Below are 20,752 nucleotides of genomic sequence, written 5' to 3'. Positions count from 1 at the left end.
TGGCTCTGGCTTTTTATCCCTGCCAGTTCAAGGGCCAGCAGAGGTTGTCTGGCATCTCTGATTTCCAGATTCCTGGAAGAGAGAATCTGGTTATCTCATCTTGAGTCAGATGACCACGCCTGATTTGTTCATTTATTAATTCAGGAAGTCTTTATGAGTTTCAGGAACCATTATAGGCACTGGGATTCATCTTATCCACATGGAGCATGTGTGTGTGTGTGTGTGTGTGTGTGTGTGTGTGTGTGTGTGTGTGTGTATGAGACAGAGAGAGAGAGAGAGACTCTGAAAGCTTATTCTTTGGGTTTGGTTGAGGGTTGTAATTTTCAGAGAAAAGGATGTATGGGCTTGAAATTCAGATAGACCTGGACTCAGATCCTGGTTCCTCCCCTTACAGCTGTGTGTGATCCTTGGGCATGTTAAATTACCTCTGTCAGCCCTAGGTTTTGAATCAGCAAAATGGGAGTAGTCCTTTATACGGTAGTTACAAGGATTAAGGTGAAGTGGTGCCTGCAAAGCCAGGGGTGTAGTGTCTGCCACATGTAATCAGAGCTCTGCCACTTGGAGCAATTGTTAAACCTGTCTGAATCTGTTTCCTCATCTCTAAAATGGGAAAGAATATTTGGCTACCTCACATGCTTATTATAAGGATTAAACCATGGTAAGTACACCAGGGTGCCAGGAATTTGTACATAATGGGTACTCATTGTGATCGCTGCTCTTCTTATTCATATTATGAGTCACATTTTTTTCTCTTCTAGTTCCCATTTGGCCGACGCTTGCCTTGTGACATCTACTGGCATGGAGTTTCATTTCATGACAATGACATATTCTCCGGTCAAGTGAACAAGTTTCCAGGTATCTGCTATTATTGTCGACATTTAAAAATGTTTCTAGGGCCAAGTCCCAGGTACACTCTTCTACAAAAACATGACAGTTATTTTTGAGACCAAACTTGAGGACTCTTAATAGGGAATTGCTGTGTTCCCTAGCCACTAAGGGTTTAAGGATTGGAGACAGGCTTTTAAAGAATCAAAGACAGCCTTTCTTGGTCTAAAGTCCACTGGTGGAAGAACATGATTTTCACTTTTTGGGTTATACATATAATATGGGGTTCTAATGAGAGGACTATATTCTGAAAATGAAAAAAATAGAACATTTCACTCTTGCAGGAAATAAAAGTACCAGAATTCTAGGAATATGTCATAGAAATGGGATATCAACTTCTCTTTTCTTTAAGTATTATATTTGGCGGTACCATTTTTAAAACCAAATATATCAGTCTCCATACTAAGAACTATAGGCTGCAGGTAGCCTCTGCCTTTTGCCTAATGACAACATCTCAGCAAGACTTACCCTATAAGGAGATATCTTAGTGCCAGAAAAGCATCATGGCCAGCACTAAGATATCCCCCTCACTCCACCACCAACCTCCCAATACAACTTTTTTGTTTTGCATTTTAATCTCTACCACTTTTTTGAGACAGAGTCTTTCTCTGTCACCCAGGCTGGAGAGCAGTAGTGCAATCTTGGCTCACTGCAACCTCTGCCTCCCAGGTTCAAGCAATTCTTCTGCCTCAGCCTCCCAAATAGCTGAGATTACAGCCCTGTACCACCACGCCTGGCTAATTTTGTATTTTTAGTAGAGACAGTGTTTCACCATGTCATGTTGGCCAGGCTGGTCTCAAACTCCTGACCTCAAGTGATCCACCTGTCTCGGCCTCCCAAAGTGCTGGGATTACAAGTGTGAGCCACTGTGCCCAGTCTTCATTATATTTGATGGCTGAATGAAGAGGGTGTTTAAGATGGTAGGACAGCTTAGGGAGAAGGAGCATTGGATTAAGCTGGGCATGATACAGTCAGAGGGTCTTCCACTTATTTTTTAAAATGTTAATATATTACACAGACCATATTATAATGCCATAATAAATAATTTTTAAAAAGAACATCACCCTGAATCCCATTCCTCATTTAACAAAACAGCAACGGGAATATTTCCACATTTCCTTCCAATGTTGACTCATCCTTTTTGCATGGTTGCAGTCATAGTATAGTTGCCTAAATATAAGGTGTTCTCTCTTAGCATTTTATCAGTTTTACCTATTTTAAAGAGAGAATCCATTTACTCTTTTTCCTTGACCTTCTGTCCCATGTCTTTAAGGAAATCGGTTTTCTGCCGTACGTTATACACTGGTTAGTAGTTATGCGACATCCACTAGCAGTTTCCACCTAAGCATGCAGTCTTACAAGGTCACTGCCATAGGCCACACCTGGCTCAGATTCACTTAGAAGGATATAGGGGAGGAAATACAGCTTGCTGGCAAGTCAGTGTCAAGCATTTCTCTTCAGTGGAGTATTTGCGAGAGTTCCAGGGACTAGTCTCTGGCTCCTCAAGTTAAAGCTCAGGTGCAAAAGGACAAGATTCACATTGGTGGAAGTGAGTCTTTCTTGGTTTAGATGCCCCGCAGGAGTCAGTATCTCTTAGAACTGCTCCACAGTATGGCTTCTCAGGTCCCAGCAAGGGTCATATTAAGTTACAAGAATCATCTCACTCAGAAAAGCCTGGAGCTATGGCTTTCTACTAGATACTTATGCAATTTACCAATCAGGGATTATTTTAACCAGATGCCTAGTAATTCAGCTTACATTCTACCTTCATTGTTTTTTAGGGGACCAGAGATAGAAAGTTAACCCAAGGTCAAATTTATCCTTAGAGAAGGAGAAAGGGTTTTGTTTCCGAACAAGAATGATTCTTGCAGCCAGAGTGCCTGCACAACAGTTTAATGAGATAGCTGTTATTTTCTGTGTCTTGCTGTTCCGAAAAGCATGCTTTCTGATGCCACTTAAAGGACTTATTAGGATATTGGGAGGATAGAATTTGGAAGAGAAGACACTTTGAATGAGGACAGAATTTCTAAGACATGAATCATCAAATGAAGTTTCATTTACATGTTCCCCATTTGCTCCTGCCTCGTCTAGTGGCTGAGAGTAAGAAAGAAGTAGCTAGAGATCTCCATTTGGAATACAAATTGGAAATATAGAATGAAGTACCCCCAAAGGATGAGTTTCATTACAGGTGATAAAAGGATATTTATTCCAAAGAAGCAGGTTTGCCCCATCTCATATTCCACATGCGTGACTGGAACATAGGCTTTTCCACTTCACTAACAGAAATTAGTTAGTTCTAATGACAAAGCAGGCTCCTGAACCTCTAGGCAGAGGAACAGTGTTGCCTCACCCTCTGCCCCATGAAAGGTGGTAATCCTCAGCAGAGGGGTGATTCTAGAACAGTCTGTCCCCTGACACCAGTTTGTGTCCAAGCTTATCTTCTGTCTCTCATATATCCCGTTATTCTAAAATGCATTTCCTATGCATTGTATTACTTAGGGTAAGTTCTAGTGGATGTCCCAGACAAGTATAAACACTTCATTTGCTGAATAAACTGAAAACGTTTGGATACACACATATGGAAGTGATTAATTTTGTTTGTGTCAGCACACTAGATTTTAGTCACTTTTCTATGGGCAATTTCCTGGTTCAAAATACATTATTATGGGCTGGTCATGGTGGCTCATAACTGTAATCCCAGCACTTTGGGAGGCCGAGACAGCTGATCACAATGTTAGGAGATCGAGACCATCCTGGCCAACATGATGAAACCCTGTCTCTTCTAAAATACAAAAAATTAGCCGGGCATGGTGGCATGCAACTATAGTCCCAACTACTTGGGAGGCTGAGGCAAGGGAATCACTTGAACCCGGGAGGCGGAGGTTATAGTGAGCTGAGATCACACCACTGCACTCCAGCCTGGTGACAGAGCAAGACTCCATCTCGAAAAAAAAAAAACAAACACATTATTATACCTTAGCCGATGAATTAAGACTTTTCTACTTTAGAAAGTAGGCATATCTAATATCTACTTTCTTTAGACATCTCTAAATCAGACATATCAGATTAGACATAGCAGATTTAGCTTTAAGAAAGTCCAAAACTGTCCATTCTCAGCTTCCGAGCAGGTCTTTTGCTGAGTTTCAGGGTCTAAGATGTATGGGATCACATGGCAGGTGGTACCTGAGAGCTCACCTGAGGAGGGGCTTTCTGCTGGAGAGGGAGGGAGCTTCAGTGAGGAACCTGTGGGGACAGCCATCTGTCAAGCATCAGTCAAAGACGGACAAAGGCATGTAAAGAGAGAAGAAAAATATAATCAAAGGGCTATGCTGGAGGAAGCTGGAATGCTGTGGGGATCTGGAGCAAGGGCAGGCAACCAAACCCAGATTTGCCTAGGGAGCAGCAGGGTGAGAGAGCCTAGAGAAGAGGACTGGCATGGAAACTGAGCCTCCAGAGTGGATGGGCCCGATCCCCATGCCAAACAAGGGAGCAGAGTTGGTGCAAAGACAGAATGCCTTCAGCACATTGCTCATTCAGCAAAGGGCAAGTGGGCCACCATGGTTAGAGGACGTCAGGTGAATGGGGCAGGGGTGGGGTGATGAGCAGGCACCCAAGTACGGCACTGTTAGAGCCTGAAGGTCATGGGGAGCCACTGAGGATTTTTTTTTTTTAATTAGTTTTTTAGACAGTCTCGCTCTGTCACCATGCTAGAGTGCAGTGGCGTGATCTCGGCTCATTGCAACTTCTGCCTCCCAGGTTCAAGCAATTCTTCTGCCTCAGCCTCCTGAGTAGCTGGGACTACAGGTGCATGCCACCATGCCCAGTTAATTTTTGTATTTTTAGTAGAGATGGGGTTTCACCATGTTGGCCGGGATGGTCTCGATCTCTTGATCTTGTGATTTGCCTGCCTCAGCCTCCCAAAGTGCTGGGATTACAGGTTGAGCCACTGCACCTGGCCACCACTGAGGAATTTTTAAGCTAGACAGTGATGTGGGCCAGCTTGCATGTTAGCATGATCAGCCAGAGGGACAATTAGAAACGGATGAGACAGCTGAGAGAAGAAACAGATGTAGCTAAGAGTCTGCAGCAGCATCCACCTAAGAGATGAATGGATCAGTGGCAACAGGAATAGAGAGAATAGGATGGATCAGAAAGTATTTATTTATTGTTTGGTGCTTGTAATATGTTTTTGCCAAGAATTATTCTTACAAATAATATTTTGATTAAATAGTGCTCCAAGTATAGTTCAGTTGTTTTGCTTTGTTTTATGTTAATTGGGTTAAGTAGGGCTGCATGGGCAGGCCTGAGATTGAACTGTTATGCTCTTGGTTAACTTGAATTGGATGAGACCCACCAGGCCTTGAGACTCCAGCATAGCAAACAGAAGCACCCAGTTCTCAGAAGGAGGGCAGGAAGCAAGCTCTTAGTGTCAGAAGCTCCCACCTGAATTAGGAGGTTTTCCCAACTGATAGGGGAACTACCTCTGTAGGGACATCTAGGGATAGACCTTATTGAGAAGCCGAGGTGGGCAGTCAACCTCAAAAGGAGCTGTTAGGTGGCAGAACCCCAGACACTGGGCTAAAGCCACAAACAGGAGGACTCCAGCCCTTGAAGGATGGGCTTGAAAGGAACAGAGGAGAGGTTGGGGAGAGGAGGGACATTGGAGAGAACAAGGAAGAGGCCTCAGCTCTGCATTGCTAAAGCAGCCACTCAGACACCAGGAGCAAAAGATAAGTTCACCAACATTTAGGGATAAGCAATAGAGCATGGGAAAAATGGGTAAAATCCTTCTTATCTGATTGGAATATGAAATCTAGGTGAGACTTTTAGCAGAAGGGAGCTGAGGGTTATATCTTCTATCTCAGATCAGAATTGGTCCTAGAGCCCAGGGAGGGGACACAGGTGACAAGGGGTCAGGTGCTGCAGCTGCTTAGGGAAAGGAGATGGGGCCTGAAGTCAGCAGAGCTGGCCATAACCTCCCTTCTCACAGATTTATCTGGGAACGTGTACCCTGGATCAGCTAGAAACCCTGCTCCCCTGACACCTGTCTCTGAGCCACCTCCAGCAGTGGAGATGCCAGCAGCTTCCATGTGGGTTCTAGTGAGGGCCCAGAAACTCTTTCCCTGGTGGCACTGATTAGGAGCACAGCTTAGATATGGAGGAGCAAAGTGGATTGAGAGAGGTCTACACCCGTGCCTCCTAGAGATAGGCATTCAGGCAGAGTTGGGGTGAGCTGCCTATGGCCTGCAGACAGGAAGTGCCTGGCTTCCAGGGGTGCTTCTTAAGTTGGCTATATTCAGTAGAAAGCTGTCTGGAGACGCAAAGGTAAACTTGGAAGCACCTATTAGCTGGCGTGGGGCCTGATGATGCACATTACAGAAGGAGCCATTGCCAATATTAAATGAATATTTATTCAGTTTGCTGGACATAGATTTTCACAAAACTTTTCTGGAGCATCCAGACTGCCCTCATGTACTCACAGCTCTCTGGGTTGTGTGAGCCCATCTGACCTGCTGAGGGATTTCGGAAAGAGAACCTTCCCCCCGCCCAACGACCTTAAAGTGAGCAAATACCATAACGCTATTTGGTCAACAGGGATCCTGTACGTGGAGTAAGGTGCTGTATTACAGATAGTTATGAAGGCTTTCAGTTCAATATGTTAGTCCACCTCAAGCAAAAGGATTCCAAAAAAGTTGAAATTTTGTTTCGTTTACTTTGTGGTCAGCTCTAGTGTTTATAATGCAATTCTAATTTTGTAAGTGAATGCAAGGAAATGGCTGTGATTTTCCAGACACCCTTCTTGGGAAGCCCAGAACAGTGTGCTCAGTACGTTTGAACAGTCCATGTTAGAGCAGAGTTTATTAGTGCTTTTTAAGCACCTTTATTTCTTACTTAATCCTTCCCTAGATCCTTCTAAACAACAACTAACACCTGGGCATTAACATCTTGAAGCTGGGATCTTTAGATTTATTGCACTTTTTAATATGCTGACAGAAGAAGAGGTTGGTTCTTAAAACTTTCCTTCTCAGATGCTTACCCTTTGCTGTCTGAACGTGGGAGTTTAGAGGAACCTCATTCATTCTGCTTGCCCATTTGGAATGTGTGATAATTTGGGCATACCAAGCTGACATGAAACTTCGTATTTTATAATAAAAATAGCTTTGCTAAGCACATTTCTAGTGTCAGTAATGGAACTGTTTGGTCTCTTTCAGGGTGAAGGCCATTTTTAGCCTCCATTTTTAGCAGTGATATTTGCCTTAAGAAATAAACATGATAGCCAGGCGCGGTGGCTCACATCTTTAACCCCAGCGCTTTGGGAGGCTGAGGCAGGTGGATCACCTGAGGTCAGGAGTTCCAGACCAGCCTGGCCAACATGATGAAACCCCTTCTCTACTAAAAATACGAAAATTTGCTGGGCATGGTGGTGTGTGCCTGTAATCCCAGCTAACAGGGAGGCTAAGGCAAGAGAATTGCTTGAACTCGGGAGGTGGAGGTTGCAGTGAGCTTAGATCACACCATTGCACTCCAGCCTAGGCAACAAAAGTAAAACTCTGCCTAAAAAAAAAAAAAAAAAAAAGAAGGCTGATGCCAGGCACAGTGGCTTCCGCCTGTAATCCCAGCACTTTGGGAGGCCAAGGTGGGTGGATGGCTTGAGTCTGGAAGTTTGAGATCAGCCTAGGCAATAGTGAGACCCTGTCTCTAAAAAAACAAAAAACAATATAAAAATTAGCCAGCTACTCGGGAGGCTGAGGTGGGAGGATCACTTGAGCCTGGGAGGCGAAGGTTGCAGTGAGCTGAGTTTATGCCACTGCACTCTAGCCGGTACAGTAGAGCAAGACTCTGTTTCAGAAAAAGAAAGAAAGAAGCATGCTAAAGTTGATAATAATTTTTACCTATTTGCTTAAAATTTGCTACAATATATAGTACTCAGTTTCTTCTCTTGTCAGAGTTACTAATGATGTTACAAGAAAAAAAATCTACGATTCTTTTAATGTTTTATAACAGTGAGACATTTCAATTCCCTCTGGGCAAATTAATGAGATGGGATCAATGTCAGCGTCAGTCCTTATAACTGAGGAACTCCTACAGATTGCATTTTCCACTTTGAAGTATAAATTATGGTATTCTTTTTATTTCCTGTCCTTCATTCAAGGAGACAGATTTTAGGCTGAAAGGTGTGCATTTTTCTGTCTCATGCCTTTAATACTCATGAAACAGTAAAAGAAAGAAACTTAATCAAGCCTCTCATCATGTAACCAGAGTCCACTAGATACTGTTCTCTAGGGTACAAGATGGAAGGAGTCCCAGAAGCATGTATGGTGGTCCCAAATTAAAGAAGGTATTAAATTTTAAGTGCAAGATATAATTGCTTCCCTATTCATTACCTAAGGGCATGACAAAGAATAGAATAATAAACTAGGTGAAGACGAATTCTTTCAAACTGATACTTCATTTTTATAAAGAGAAAAGAACACCCATCTATTACCTCAAGATTTTCATTAACTCAGTAGTTCTTTCCAAACCATGAGTCACCGCTGTGGGGAACAACTCAGACTTTTTAAAAAAAAAATCCTGCCTGAAAAAGAGAATATGTCGGGTGGGTGGTTTTAAAAGTCCCAAATAATGGCTGTTTTATAGCTAGTAGCCCACTGTTGTTAAAACCTCACAGCGTCTCTTCTCCCCAGGCATGACGGAGATGGTGCGTAAAATTACTCTGAGCAGAGCAGTGAGAACCATGCAGAATCTCTTTCCTGAGGAGTACAACTTCTACCCTCGCTCATGGATTCTGCCTGACGAGTTCCAGCTCTTTGTTGCTCAGGTAGATGGCACTCCGTCCCCATGACCCCTGAATTATATTATGGTTGCAACTGTGTCCTGGGTCCTGTGTGCTGGGAGCTGGGGCAGGGGGTCCCAGGAAGCTCAGACTGACTCAGGAAGCGTCTTAACAGCACACAGTAGGTGTTGGCAGCTATCAAAACAACTTGCAGAGTTGAACGAGTAGGGTAACAGGTAGGTAAACTGAAGAAACAGGTCTTGACACAGGGAGACAGGCCTGAGGCTGGTATCAGAGCTGGATCATGGAGTCAGGATGCTGGAGAGCCAGGGAGCTGGAGCCAGAGCAGGTGGTTGGGCAGTGGAATGGGGCCACTGGGGGAATCCTAGAGCCCTGGCCTCCCTGGCTTCCTGTGGTCTGAGATGTGCAAGGTCAGGCTTTGTTTAAAGGCCAGGGAGCAGGTCTCACAAACTCATGGGGAACCTTGTAAGTGTTTTGCTTTAAACTTGTTACAGAATCAATTGTCAAGTGACCCATTCCATCTTGAAGCACTACGTTTGAGCATGTAAAACACTGGAGTCTTCACCACTGATTGAGAAGTGGAACCAGTAGGGAAGCGGAACTCAGAATTGCCATTTTTGTTAGCCTTTTAACAGTTTCAGTTAGGACCCTTTCAAAGCCCTTGTGTACAAGTTCCACAGTCCATTTCATAACTCTGGGGTACCTGTACAACCAGTGCCTGTCTAATTGTGATAAGGCTAACACCATTTACTGGGTCTGCTATGTTCCAGGCTTTGTGCTAGAGGTTTAATATATTTTATGTTATTTTTATTTTTTTGAGATGGAGTTTTGCTCTGTTGCCCAGGCTAGAGTGCCATGGTGCGATCTTGGCTTACTGCAGCCTCTGTCTCCTGGGTTTAAGCAATTCTCCTGCCTCAGCCTTCTAAGTAGCTGGGACTACAGATGTGCGCCACCACACCCAGCTAATTTTTGTTTTGTTTTGTTTTGTATTTTCAGTAGAGACAGCGGTTTCACCATGTTGGCCAGGCTAGTCTCCAACTCCTGACCTCAAGTGATCCACCCACCTTGGCCTCCCAAAGTGCTGGGATTACAGGCATGAGCCACCACACCCAGCCCACATTATTTCTTTTTATATTCACAGCAATCTTGTGAGGTTGGTTTTATTATTATCTCTATTTTATGGGCGAGGAAACTGAGGCTTTGAAAAATTAGGCAACTTGCTTGAGAAGTAAGTTTTAAAACCTAGAGCTATTTCCAAGGCCTATGCTTTCTATAGTCTATCTTATTGCCTCTGTACTGTTTTGGTTTTAATATTGAATTATAAAACTTGTAATAAAATTATCATTTACTAAACACAAAAACAGCTTGAAGTGATAATTTTTTAAAAGAAGTTTTCTGTGAGCTGGCGGTCACATGGGTTTGTTTATATTGCTTAAAATTCATCAAACTATTAACTTAAAATGGGTACATTTTATTGTATGCAAACTATGTTTCAATAAAGTTAATTTTAAAAGGTAACTCTCAGCTGTTCCTCCATAATTACCCCCAATGTCTCTGTTCTGTGGCTCTGCTCATGCTGTTGTTGCTGTGTGGAGTACCTTTCCTTCCCACCTCTACAGCTCTGCATCCAACTACAGTCATGAGTCACTTGATGGGCATGCATTCTGAGAAAAGTGTCACTGGGTGATTTCATCGTGTCAGCACCACAGAGTGCACTTACACAGACCTGGACAGTGTAGGCTCTTACACATCCAGGCTATATGGTATAGCCTATTGCTCCTAGGTTACAAACCTGAATAGCATGGTACTGGGCTTAATGCTGGTAAGTCTTTTTTGTATCTAAACATAGAAAGGGGAAAATACTGTATAAAACATAAAAAATGGTACACCTATATGGGACAGTTTCCATGAATGGAGCTTGCAGGACTAGAAGTTGCTTTGGGTGAATCTGTGAGTGGGTGGTGAGGGAATGTGAAGGTCCAGGACATTAGACTACTGTAGACTTCAGAAACACTGGACACTTAAGCTGCACTCAATTTACTTTTTTAAAAATTTATTCGATAAGAAATTAACCTTAGCTGACTGTAACATTTACTTTCTAAACTTTTTAATTTTAAAAAACTTTTTGACTCTTTTGTAATAACACTTAGCATAAAACACAAATGTACTATATGGCTATAGAAAAAAATATTTTCTTTCTCTGTATTCTTATTCTGTAAGCCTTTTTCTATGTTTACATTTTAAAATTATTTTTACTTTTACAATTTTTTGTTAAAAAACCAAGGCACAAACACATACTTTCATCTAGGCCTACACAGGGTCAGGATCATCAATATCACTGTCTTCTTCCGCCACATCTCATCCCAATCGAAGGTCTTCAGGGGGCAGTAACATGCATGGAGCTGTCATATCCTATGTTAACAGTGCTTTCTTCTGGAATATCTCCTGAAGAACCTGCCTGAGGCTCTTCTACAGTTCACTTTTATTTTTTTTTTAAGAAGTAGAAGGAGTACACTCTAAACTAACTATAAAAAGCATACTATAGTAAATACGTAAGCCAGTAACATAGTTTATTGTCATTATCAAGTATTATGTACTGTGCATAACTGTGTGGCTGTACTGCACTTTTATACAACTGGCAGTGCAGTAGGTTTGTTTACACCTGCAGCACCATGAACACATGAGTAATGCGCTGTGCTGCAAATCTGAGATCACTGATTTTTAAATCTTAAAGCAAATTTTCTTCTAGGCACTGCTACGGATCCCCCTCAGGAATTTTTGTATATTACATTTTCATTATAATTCAGTTGAAAACATTCTCTAATTTCCCCTGGGATTTCTCCTCTGCCCATGGGTTATGTAGAAATGTGTTGTTTATTTTTTAAGTAATTTTGGGATTTTTCCAAATATTTTTGCTATAGATTTCTGATTTAATTTTGTTGACATCAGAGTATATTCTGTATTATCTCAGTTTCCTTAAATTTATTGAGAATTTTCTTATGGCTTATATATTGTCCATCTTGATGAATGTTTCATGAGCACTTGGAAATAATAAGTATTCTGGAGTTGTTGATGTAGCATCTTTTAAGTGTCAATTAGGCCAAGGTGGTATTGGTGGTATTCACATCATTTTTACTAGTTTACTACCTGCTTGTTCTATCAGTTACTGAGTTAGTGTTGAAATTTCCAGCTTTAATTTTGGATTGTCTGCTTCTCCTTTTAGTTCTGTCAGTGTTTTCTTTATGTATTTTGAAGCTCTGTATTAGCTTGATTATTTGACTCCTTTATAAGTAACTTGTCCTGAAGTCTATTTTGTCTGATATTAATTTAGCCCATCCAGTTTTCTTTGGCTTAGTATTTGCGTGGTGTATCTCTTACCATTATTTTACTTTTAACCTATCTGTATTTTTAAAGAGTGCTTCTTGTTGACAGCATGTAATTGGGTGTGGTTTTTTAATTCAGTTTGACAGTCTCTGCCTTTTAATTTGTGTGTTTAGTTCAGTTAATCTTAATATATAATATTAACTGATGGATTCAAGTCTACCACCTTACTATTTCTTTTCTATTTATTCCGTTGGATTAATTGAATATTTTTAGTGTTTTATTTTATCTCTTCTTTAGGTTTATTAGCTACACTTCTTTTAAAAATGTTTTTAGTTTTTGTCCTAGCCCTAGTAGCTAGGGTTTACATGCATCTTTAACTTACCACATTTGCCTTTAAGTATTACATACTTCAAGAAGAATATTAGCACCTTACAACAGTATAGTTCCATTCCTGCCTTCATCCTTTGTGCAATTCTCATCTATTTTGCACCTAACAATGTTATAAACTACACAATACATTGTTATTATTTTTGCTCTGAAAAGTCAATTATCCTATAAAGAAACTAAAAAATGAGTACATTTGTCTTTTATACTCACCCATGTATTTACTATTTCCAGCATTCGTCATTCCTTTGAATAGCTCTGGGATTCCATTTGGTACTTTTTTTTTTTTTGTCCTCAAGAATTTGCTTTAACACATTTCTTGCAGTGCAGGTCTGCTGGTGACAAATTCCCTCAGCTTTTATTTGTCTGAAAATGTCTTTATTTTGCCTTCAGTTTTTAAGCTGCTTTGAAATAATTTAAAACTTAACAAAAAAGTTGCAAAAATAGGACAGAGCACCCCTAGATTCTTCATCTAGCTTCCTCTAATGTTAACATCTTAGACAATGACTGAAACTTGGAAATTAACATTGATATAATATTACGAAATAATCTACACTCTTTAGTTGCGTTTTGCCTGTTGTCCTACCAATGCCCTTTTTGTGGTACAGGATTCACTCCATGATCCCTCATTGCATTTAGCTGTCATGTCTCCCCAGTCTTCTCAAGATTGTAACAGTTCCCCAATCTGTCTTTGTCTTTTGCGACCTTGACTCTTTTGAAGAGTGCTGGTGATATATAGTTTGGATCTGTGTCCCCACCCAAATCTCATGTTGAATTGTAATTTCCCAGTGTTGAAGGTGGGGCCTGGTGGGAGGTGACTGGATCATAGGGACAGATTTCTCCCCTTGGTGCTGTATAGTGATAGAGTTCTCACGAGATCTGGTTGTTTAAAAGTATGTAGCACTTCCCTCCTCTCTCTCTTGTTCCTGCTCCAGCTAGGAGAGAAAGTAAGAAGTGCCTGCTTTCCCTTTGCCTTCTGTAGTGATTGAGAGTTTCCTGAGGCCTCCCCAGAAGCCGAGCAGGTGCCAGCATTATGCTTCCTGTACAGCCTGTGGAACCATGAACCAATTAAACCTCTTTTCTTTATAAATTACCCCAGTCTCAAGTATTTCTTTATAGCAGGCTAGAACTGTCTAATACAACTAGCTAGTCTAATACAACAGTCTAATACAACTAGTTAGTTATTTTTTTTTCTTTTTAGAATGAACTTACATTTGGATTTGTCTGATTTTTCTCATGTTAGATTCAGATTAGACAATTTTGGCAAGAACACCCTGAAAGTGATGTTGTTAGGTACATGATGTCAAGATGTCTTTTTCCTGGTAATGTTAACTTTGATCACTTAGTTAAAGTGGTGTCTGCTAGATTTCTCCACTATAAAGTTACTATTTTTTCCCTTTGTAATCATTAACCATCTGGTAAGGAGATAATTTGAGATGCTGCAGAGAGCCTAGTTGTCTTATACTTTTAAACAGACGGCTTTATTGAGATATAATTGACATAGAACAAATTGCAGATATTTAGAGTATGCAGTTTGATACATTTCATACATGTAAAAATCCATGAAATCATCACTACAATCAAGATAATGAATATATGCATCACACTGAAATGTTTCCTCGTGTCCCTTGGTAATCCTTCTGTCCGTCCCTTCTTTTCTTTTTTTTTTTTTCAAGATGGAGTTTCGCTCTTGTTACCCAGGCTGGAGTGCAATGGCCCAATCTCGGCTCACTGCAACCTCCGCCTCCTGGGTTCAGGCAATTCTCCTGCCTCAGCCTCCAGAGTAGCTGGGATTACAGGCACGCGCCACCATGCCCAGCTAATTTTTTGCATTTTTAGTAGAGACGGGGTTTCACCATGTTGACCAGGATGGTCTCAATCTCTTGACCTCGTGATCCACCTGCCTCGGCCTCCCAGAGTGCTGGGATTACAGGCTTGAGCCACCGCGCCCAGCATTTGTTGTTGTTGTTGTTGTTTTTGAGATGGAGTCCTGCTTTGTTGCCCAGGCTGGAGTATGGTGGTGCAATCTTGGTTCATTGCACCCTCCATCTTCCAGGTTCAAGCAATTCTCCTGCCTCAGCCTCCTGAGTGGCTGGGATTACAGGCATCTGCTACCACCTCCAGTTAATTTTCATAATTTTAGTAGAGACGGGGTTTCGCCATGTTGGCCAGGCTGGTCTCGAACTGCTGACCTCAAGTGATCTGCCTGCCTCTGCCTCCCATAGTGCTGGGGTTACAGGCATGACCACTAAACCCAGCCCCTCCTTTCACTTCTTCCCTGTTTTCCTCCTCTCCTATCATCAGGCAACTGTGGATCCGCTTTCTGTCAAGATAACTTAGCACTTTATAGAATTCTATGTAAATGGAATTATATAACAGGCAGTTCTTTTGAGGGGAGGTCTGGCTTCTTTTGGTTATTTTGAAATTCATCCATATTTGTAGTATGTGTCAATAATTCATTGCTGAGGAGTATTCTGTTGAATGTTTATACTACAGTTTGCTTAGACCTTCTCCTGCTGCTGTACATTTGGGTTGATTCCAGTTTCTGGCTATTACAAATACACTGTGAACATCTGTGTGTAAGTCTTTGTGTGGACATGTTTTCATTCTTCTTGGGTTAGTGCTTAAAAATGGAATGGCTGGATCATACAGTAGGCATACATTTAATTTTAACAAAAGTATTTATTGTCTTCCAAAGCAGTTGTATCATCTTATAGTCCCATCGATAATGTATGAACATTCCAATTCCTCCATATCTTTGCCAAAATTTGGTAATGGTCAGTCTATTTATTTATTTATTTATTTAGGACGAGGTCTTGCTCATTGCCTAGGATGAAGTGCAGTGGCCCAGTCACAGCTCACTGCAGCCTCTGTCCCCCAGGCTCAAGCAGCCCTCCGAAGTAGCTGGGACTACAGACACAAGCCACCACACCTGACTAATTTTTGTATTTTTTGTAAAGACAGGGTTTCACCATGTTGCCCAGGCTGGTCTTGAACTCCTGAGTTCAAGCGATCTGCCTGCCTCACACTCCATAAGTGGTGGGATTACAGGTGTGAGCCACTGCTCCCAGCTGTCACTGTATGGGACCAGTGGTCTGTCTTTTTAATTTTAGCCATTCTAATAGGTATGTAGTGGCCTGTCATTGGTTTTATTTTGCACTTCCTAAAGACTAATGATGTGGAGCATTCTTTTCATGTGCTTTGCCATCCAAATACATTTTTTGATGAAATGTCTGTTTACATGTTTTGCTTTTTTATTTTAATTGGGTGGTTTATTTTTATTATTGACCTTTGAGAGTTGTTATATATTTTGAATACATGTATTTATGAGATATACCAACTGTAAATTTTTTTTCCAGTCTGTGCCTTGTCTTTTTAATTTTTTAATTTTTAATATTTGTGTCTATATAGTAGGTACATATACATATGGGGTACATGAGATGTTTTGATCCTGTGTCTTGTCTTCTCATTCCTTTATTATCTTCTAAAAAGTAAGTTTTTAATTTTAATAAAGTTCAATTTATCATTTTTTTCTTTTATACATTGTGCTTTTTTGTCATGTATAGGAGTTTTTATCTAACCCAAGCTCACAAAGATGTTCTCCTATGTTTTTGTCTTAAAGTTTTATAGTTTTAGCTTTCAAATTTAGGTCTGTGATTTGAGTTAATTTTCAGATATGGTCTAAGGTATGGATTGAAGTTCACTTTTGTATATGAATATCCAGTTATTCCAGAAACATTTGATCAGAGCACTCATCTTTCTCTTTCAAATGGCCTTTACACCAGTGTTAAAAATGGTTGTCCAAATATGTGTGGGTATATTTCTGAATTCTCTATTCCATGTCATTGATCTATTTGTCTCTCTTTCTGCCAGAACCTCACTGTTTTGATTGCTATAGCTTTATAATAAGCTTTGAAATCATGTAGTATAAGTTCTCCAACTTTATTCTTCTTTTTCAGAGATGTTTTGGCTATTACAGTCCTTTGATCAGCCATATGAAATATAGAATCAGCTTGTGAATATCTACAAAAAAGCCCACTGGAATTTTGAACGGAATTGTGTTGAATCTATATATCATTTTGAGTAGAATCAATATCTTAACAAGAGTGAGTCTTCTGACCCATCAACATGGTGTATCTTTCCTTCTATTTAGGTCTTTAATTTCTTTCAACAGTGTTTTTTTAGTTTTTAGTGTACAAATCTTTCAGATCTTTTGTCACAGTTTTTCTTTATGATTTCAAATTTGTGATACCTTGGCAGTGTTTTATTTTTAAATGTCAATTTCTAATTGTTCATTGTATATCAATATAAAATTGATTTTTGTATGTTGATCTTGTATCCTGCAACCTTGTTAAACTTATTTAATAGTTCCAGTAACTTATTTTGTACTTCCATTGGATTGTCTATATGGACTGTTTTTGTTTTACTTTATAATTAATTAGCCCTTTATTTCTTTTTCTTGCCATCTGGCACAGGCTAGAACCTCCATGTAATGTTGAATGGAAGTGGCATGAACAGATGTCTGGGACTTGTTCCTGATCTTAGGGGATATGCATTTAGTTTTTCATCATTAAGTATTGTATTAGTTGTAGGTTTCTTGTAGATGGTCTTTATTAGATTGATGAAGTTTCCTTTCATTTCTTGTTTCCATGGATTTTGTTTGTTTTTAATTAGGAATGGATGTTGGATTTCATCACTTTTTTCCCCCACTGTTCCTACTGAGATGATTATATGTATTTTCTTTTATAGTTTGTTAATGTGGTTGAGTTGTACTGATTGGTTTTCAATATTAAACAAACCCCTGCAAACAAACTCCACTTAGGCATAACATTTTATCGTTTTTATATATTGTTGGATTTTAATTTGCTAACATTTTCTTTATTTGCATCTATATTCATGAGGGATATTGGTTTGTAGTTTTCTCTTTTTTGTAATGTCTTTGGTTTGTTATCAGGATAATGCTGGTCACATAGAATGAATTATAAAGTATTTTCTACTTTTAAATTTTCTAGAGGAGTTTTTGCAGAGTTGGGATTATTTCTTTAATGTTTGGTAAAATTCACCAGTGAATTTTGTCATGTGAGCTTGGTATTTTCTTTATGGGAAAGTTTTAACTACAAATTCAATTTCTTTAACAGATAAAGGCTGTTCATCTTATCTATTTCTTCTTGAATGAGCTTTAATAGTTTGTTTTTCAAGAAATTGGTCCATTTTTTTCTAAGTTTTCACTTTTATTGGTGTAAAATGATTCATAATATTAACTTTTATAATCTGCCTTTACATTTACTAATGATACCTCTTAGTCCTAACATTTGTAATCTGTGTTCTGCCTTTTTCTTTTTTTCCCCTCTGATCAGTCTGGCTAGAAGTTTATCAATTTTATTGATTTCCTTTGTTGATGTAATAGCTATAATTGTTTTGTTTTTAGTCGTTTCTTTAAAATTTATGATATGCATCTTTGACGTGTCACAATCTGCCTTTAAGTTATATTGTATCATTTTATTTGTAGTGTGAGAACCTTCACACTCTACAGTACTTCCATTTTCCCATACCTAGCTTTTATGCTATTGTTTTGATATATTTTACTTTTATGTTTATTATAATATATAAAAACTCCAGACTACATTGTTATTAATTTTATTTAACAATCAACTCTATTTTAAAGGGATTTAAAAAACAAGTTGAAGTAATTTTAAATATTTTACTCATATAGTTACCATTTCCAGTATTCTTTATTTTTTTTGTGTAGATTCACATTTCCATCAGATATCATATTTTTGTGTGTGTAAATAACTTTCTGTAGCATTTCACATAGTGAGGGTCATTTGGTGATGAATTCTATCAACTTTTATATTTCTTGAAATTTATTTTGCCCTTGGTTTTGGATGATATTTTCTCTAGGTACAGAATTCTAGATTGACATTTTGTTTTTCTTTCAGCACTTTTAATATATTGCTCTTCTCTCTCCTTGCTTATATTGTTTCTGACAAGAAATCTGTTTTCTTCCTTATTTTTGATCTTCTATATATAACATATTCTTTTTCTCTTGCTGCTTTTAATATTTTTTCTTTATCATTGGTTTTGAGCAATTTGATTACAGTGTGTCTTGATGTAATTTTCTTTCATATTTCTCATATTAAAGCTCATGTTTCTCATTGAGCTTTTAGACCTGTGGGTTTCTAATTTTCATAAAATTCGGAAAATACTTGCCCATTATTTCTTTAGATTTTTTTTTTCTGTGCCTCTTCACTTCCACTCCCCACTCTAATTATATACATGTTAGTCCATCTCAAATTGTCTCACAGTTCACTGATGTTCTTTTTATTAAAAAAAAAAAAAATCATTCTGTTTCATTTTGGAGAGTTGCTGTTTTGTCTTCACATTCACTCATTTTTTTTCATTATTGTCTAATCCCATTCAGTCTTTTTTATCTCACACATTGTAGTTTTTGATTTCTAAACATTAGATTCTTTTTTCATATCTTCCATATTTCTACTTCACTTTTTGAACATATGAAATACATTGTAATCGCTGTCTTAATGTTACTGACTCCTAATTCTAACTCTGTCCATTCTGAGTTTGTTTTGATTTTTCTCTTCATTATGGCCCATATCACCATGTTTTTTTCATGTCCGGTAGGTTTTAGCTGGGTGACAGATATACTGAATCTTACCTTATTTGGATGTTGGATATTTCCACATTCCTGCACATATTCTTGAACTTTGTCGTAGGATTCAGTTAAGAGACTTGGAAATAGATTTCAGGTCTATTTCAAGATTTGTTAGGCAGGACTGGAGTGGTAATCAGTCTAAGGCTTACTATCTATCCCTAACTACTCAGCAAGAATCTCATGTGGGCTCTAGCCAGTTCTCCATGAATCATGATGTTTTCTAGTCTGGCTGGTGAGAAAGACACTACTCCTGGCTCTTTGTGGACACCAGGCACTGCTACCTCTGCTTTCTTGGGGTGTTTTTCAGGTAGTTTGGCCTCAGGTAGCTTCCTCATGTGCATGCTGATCTGTACCCAGCAAAATATTTAAGGGAGATACTCCAGAGTTCTCTGTACAAAACTGTCCTTCCCAATACTCTGTCCAGAGAACGCTGGCTATCTCAGCCTCCCCTGACTTTCAGTTCCATTTTCTCGACTCAGGGTGTCCACTGGGCTTCACTGAGGTCCTACTCTTCCTACACTCTGTATTGCAGCCTGGAGTCTTTCTCAAGGCAGTAATCTGGGGCAATCTTAGGGCTCACATCATTTGATTCCTGTCTCTCAGGAATCACTGTCCTTTGTTGCCTCATGTCCAGGGCTTCAAAACTGTTGTTTAACATACTTTGTCTACTTTTTGGTTGCTTGAGCTATGTGGGGCAGGAGTAAATCTAGTTTCTGTTATTACACTTTGCTGAAAGTGGAAGTCCTCTAAAAGAATGAATACATAACAATAACAGTAGCAACATTTGCTGAGTGTTTTTATCTAGATTACTGTTTTAGGAAGTTTGGGCTGATATAATTGAATCTCATAAACTGGGTGACTTAAACAACAAGCATTTCTTTCTCACAGTTGCAGAAGCTGGAAGTCCAAGATCAGCATGCCAGCATGGTTGGGTTCTGGTGAGAGCCCTCTTCCTGGTTTATAGATGGTCACCTTCTAATGAGAAGGTGCCTACCTGGAATAGAAAAAGAGGACTCTGTCATCCTTCTCTTTTAAGGACCCTAATCCCATTGTGTGAGATACACCTACATGTTCTAATTGCCCTCCAAAGAGCCTATCTCTTAAAACCATCCCCTTGGGTGTTAGGGTTTCGATATGTGAATTCAGAGGTGGGGTGGGAACACAAACATATAGTCCATAACAACTACCTAATTTAAAATTCTTTAGCAACCCTCACAGGATTCTTCTATTATTTGTAGGAGAGGAAACTGAGGTGTAGAGAGGTTAAGTCACTTGGCCGGGGTAACACAGTTTGGAAGACTGGCTTAAGAGCCAACCAATACTTTCCCTTCTGTGTAATAATGTGTGAAGATATTAAAATAGATGTGTGTATAAGGTAAAGAAATGTTCCAGAGAAAAGGAATAAAATTTTGCTGGTGATGGGGAGCAGGGATGGACAGGGCTGAAGGCAAATGGAATAGAGGGAGAGAGGAAGCTTCCTGACAGAGGTGACAGCTGACTTATCATTTTGGAATGATAAGCAGTTTGAAATCACTAAAGTTTAAGAGAAATGGATTTAGGCCAGGCATGGTGGCTCACACCTTGTATTAGTCCGTTTTCATGCTGCTGATAAAGACATACCTGGGACTGGGTAATTTATGAAGAAAAAGAGGTTTAATGGACTTGCAGTTCCACATGGCTAGGGAGGCCTTACA

At 39.5% G+C, this 20,752-nt stretch overlaps 1 protein-coding gene and 1 long non-coding RNA gene across 6 annotated transcripts in view; one reads left to right on the top strand and one right to left on the bottom strand.

Moving 5' to 3' along the window:
* The window catches only part of TTLL11 (tubulin tyrosine ligase like 11), a 273,689-nt gene that overhangs the window by 53,566 nt on the left and 199,371 nt on the right, over positions 1-20,752 (top strand). For 4 of the 5 annotated variants that reach the window (XM_054236534.2, XM_035256455.3, XM_003732039.6 and 1 more), the window contains exons 2-3: positions 759-855; positions 8,571-8,704. In XM_054236534.2, coding sequence (XP_054092509.1) covers positions 759-855; positions 8,571-8,704 — 231 coding nt within the window. The remainder of the gene's footprint in view (positions 1-758; positions 856-8,570; positions 8,705-20,752) is intronic. The other variant, XM_078375581.1, reaches the window with a different exon arrangement.
* The window catches only part of LOC128928236 (uncharacterized), a 31,594-nt gene continuing 22,411 nt past the window's right edge, over positions 11,570-20,752 (bottom strand). Inside the window, exon 3 of the long non-coding RNA XR_008473064.2 lies at positions 11,570-20,052. This is a non-coding gene — a long non-coding RNA (uncharacterized LOC128928236). The remainder of the gene's footprint in view (positions 20,053-20,752) is intronic.

This window comes from Callithrix jacchus, chromosome 1 (genome assembly GCF_049354715.1).
Source record: "Callithrix jacchus isolate 240 chromosome 1, calJac240_pri, whole genome shotgun sequence".
Lineage (NCBI taxonomy): Eukaryota > Metazoa > Chordata > Mammalia > Primates > Cebidae > Callithrix > Callithrix jacchus.
Note: the sequence above shows the minus strand (reverse complement) of the source record. Positions and strands in the feature narration are given on the sequence as shown.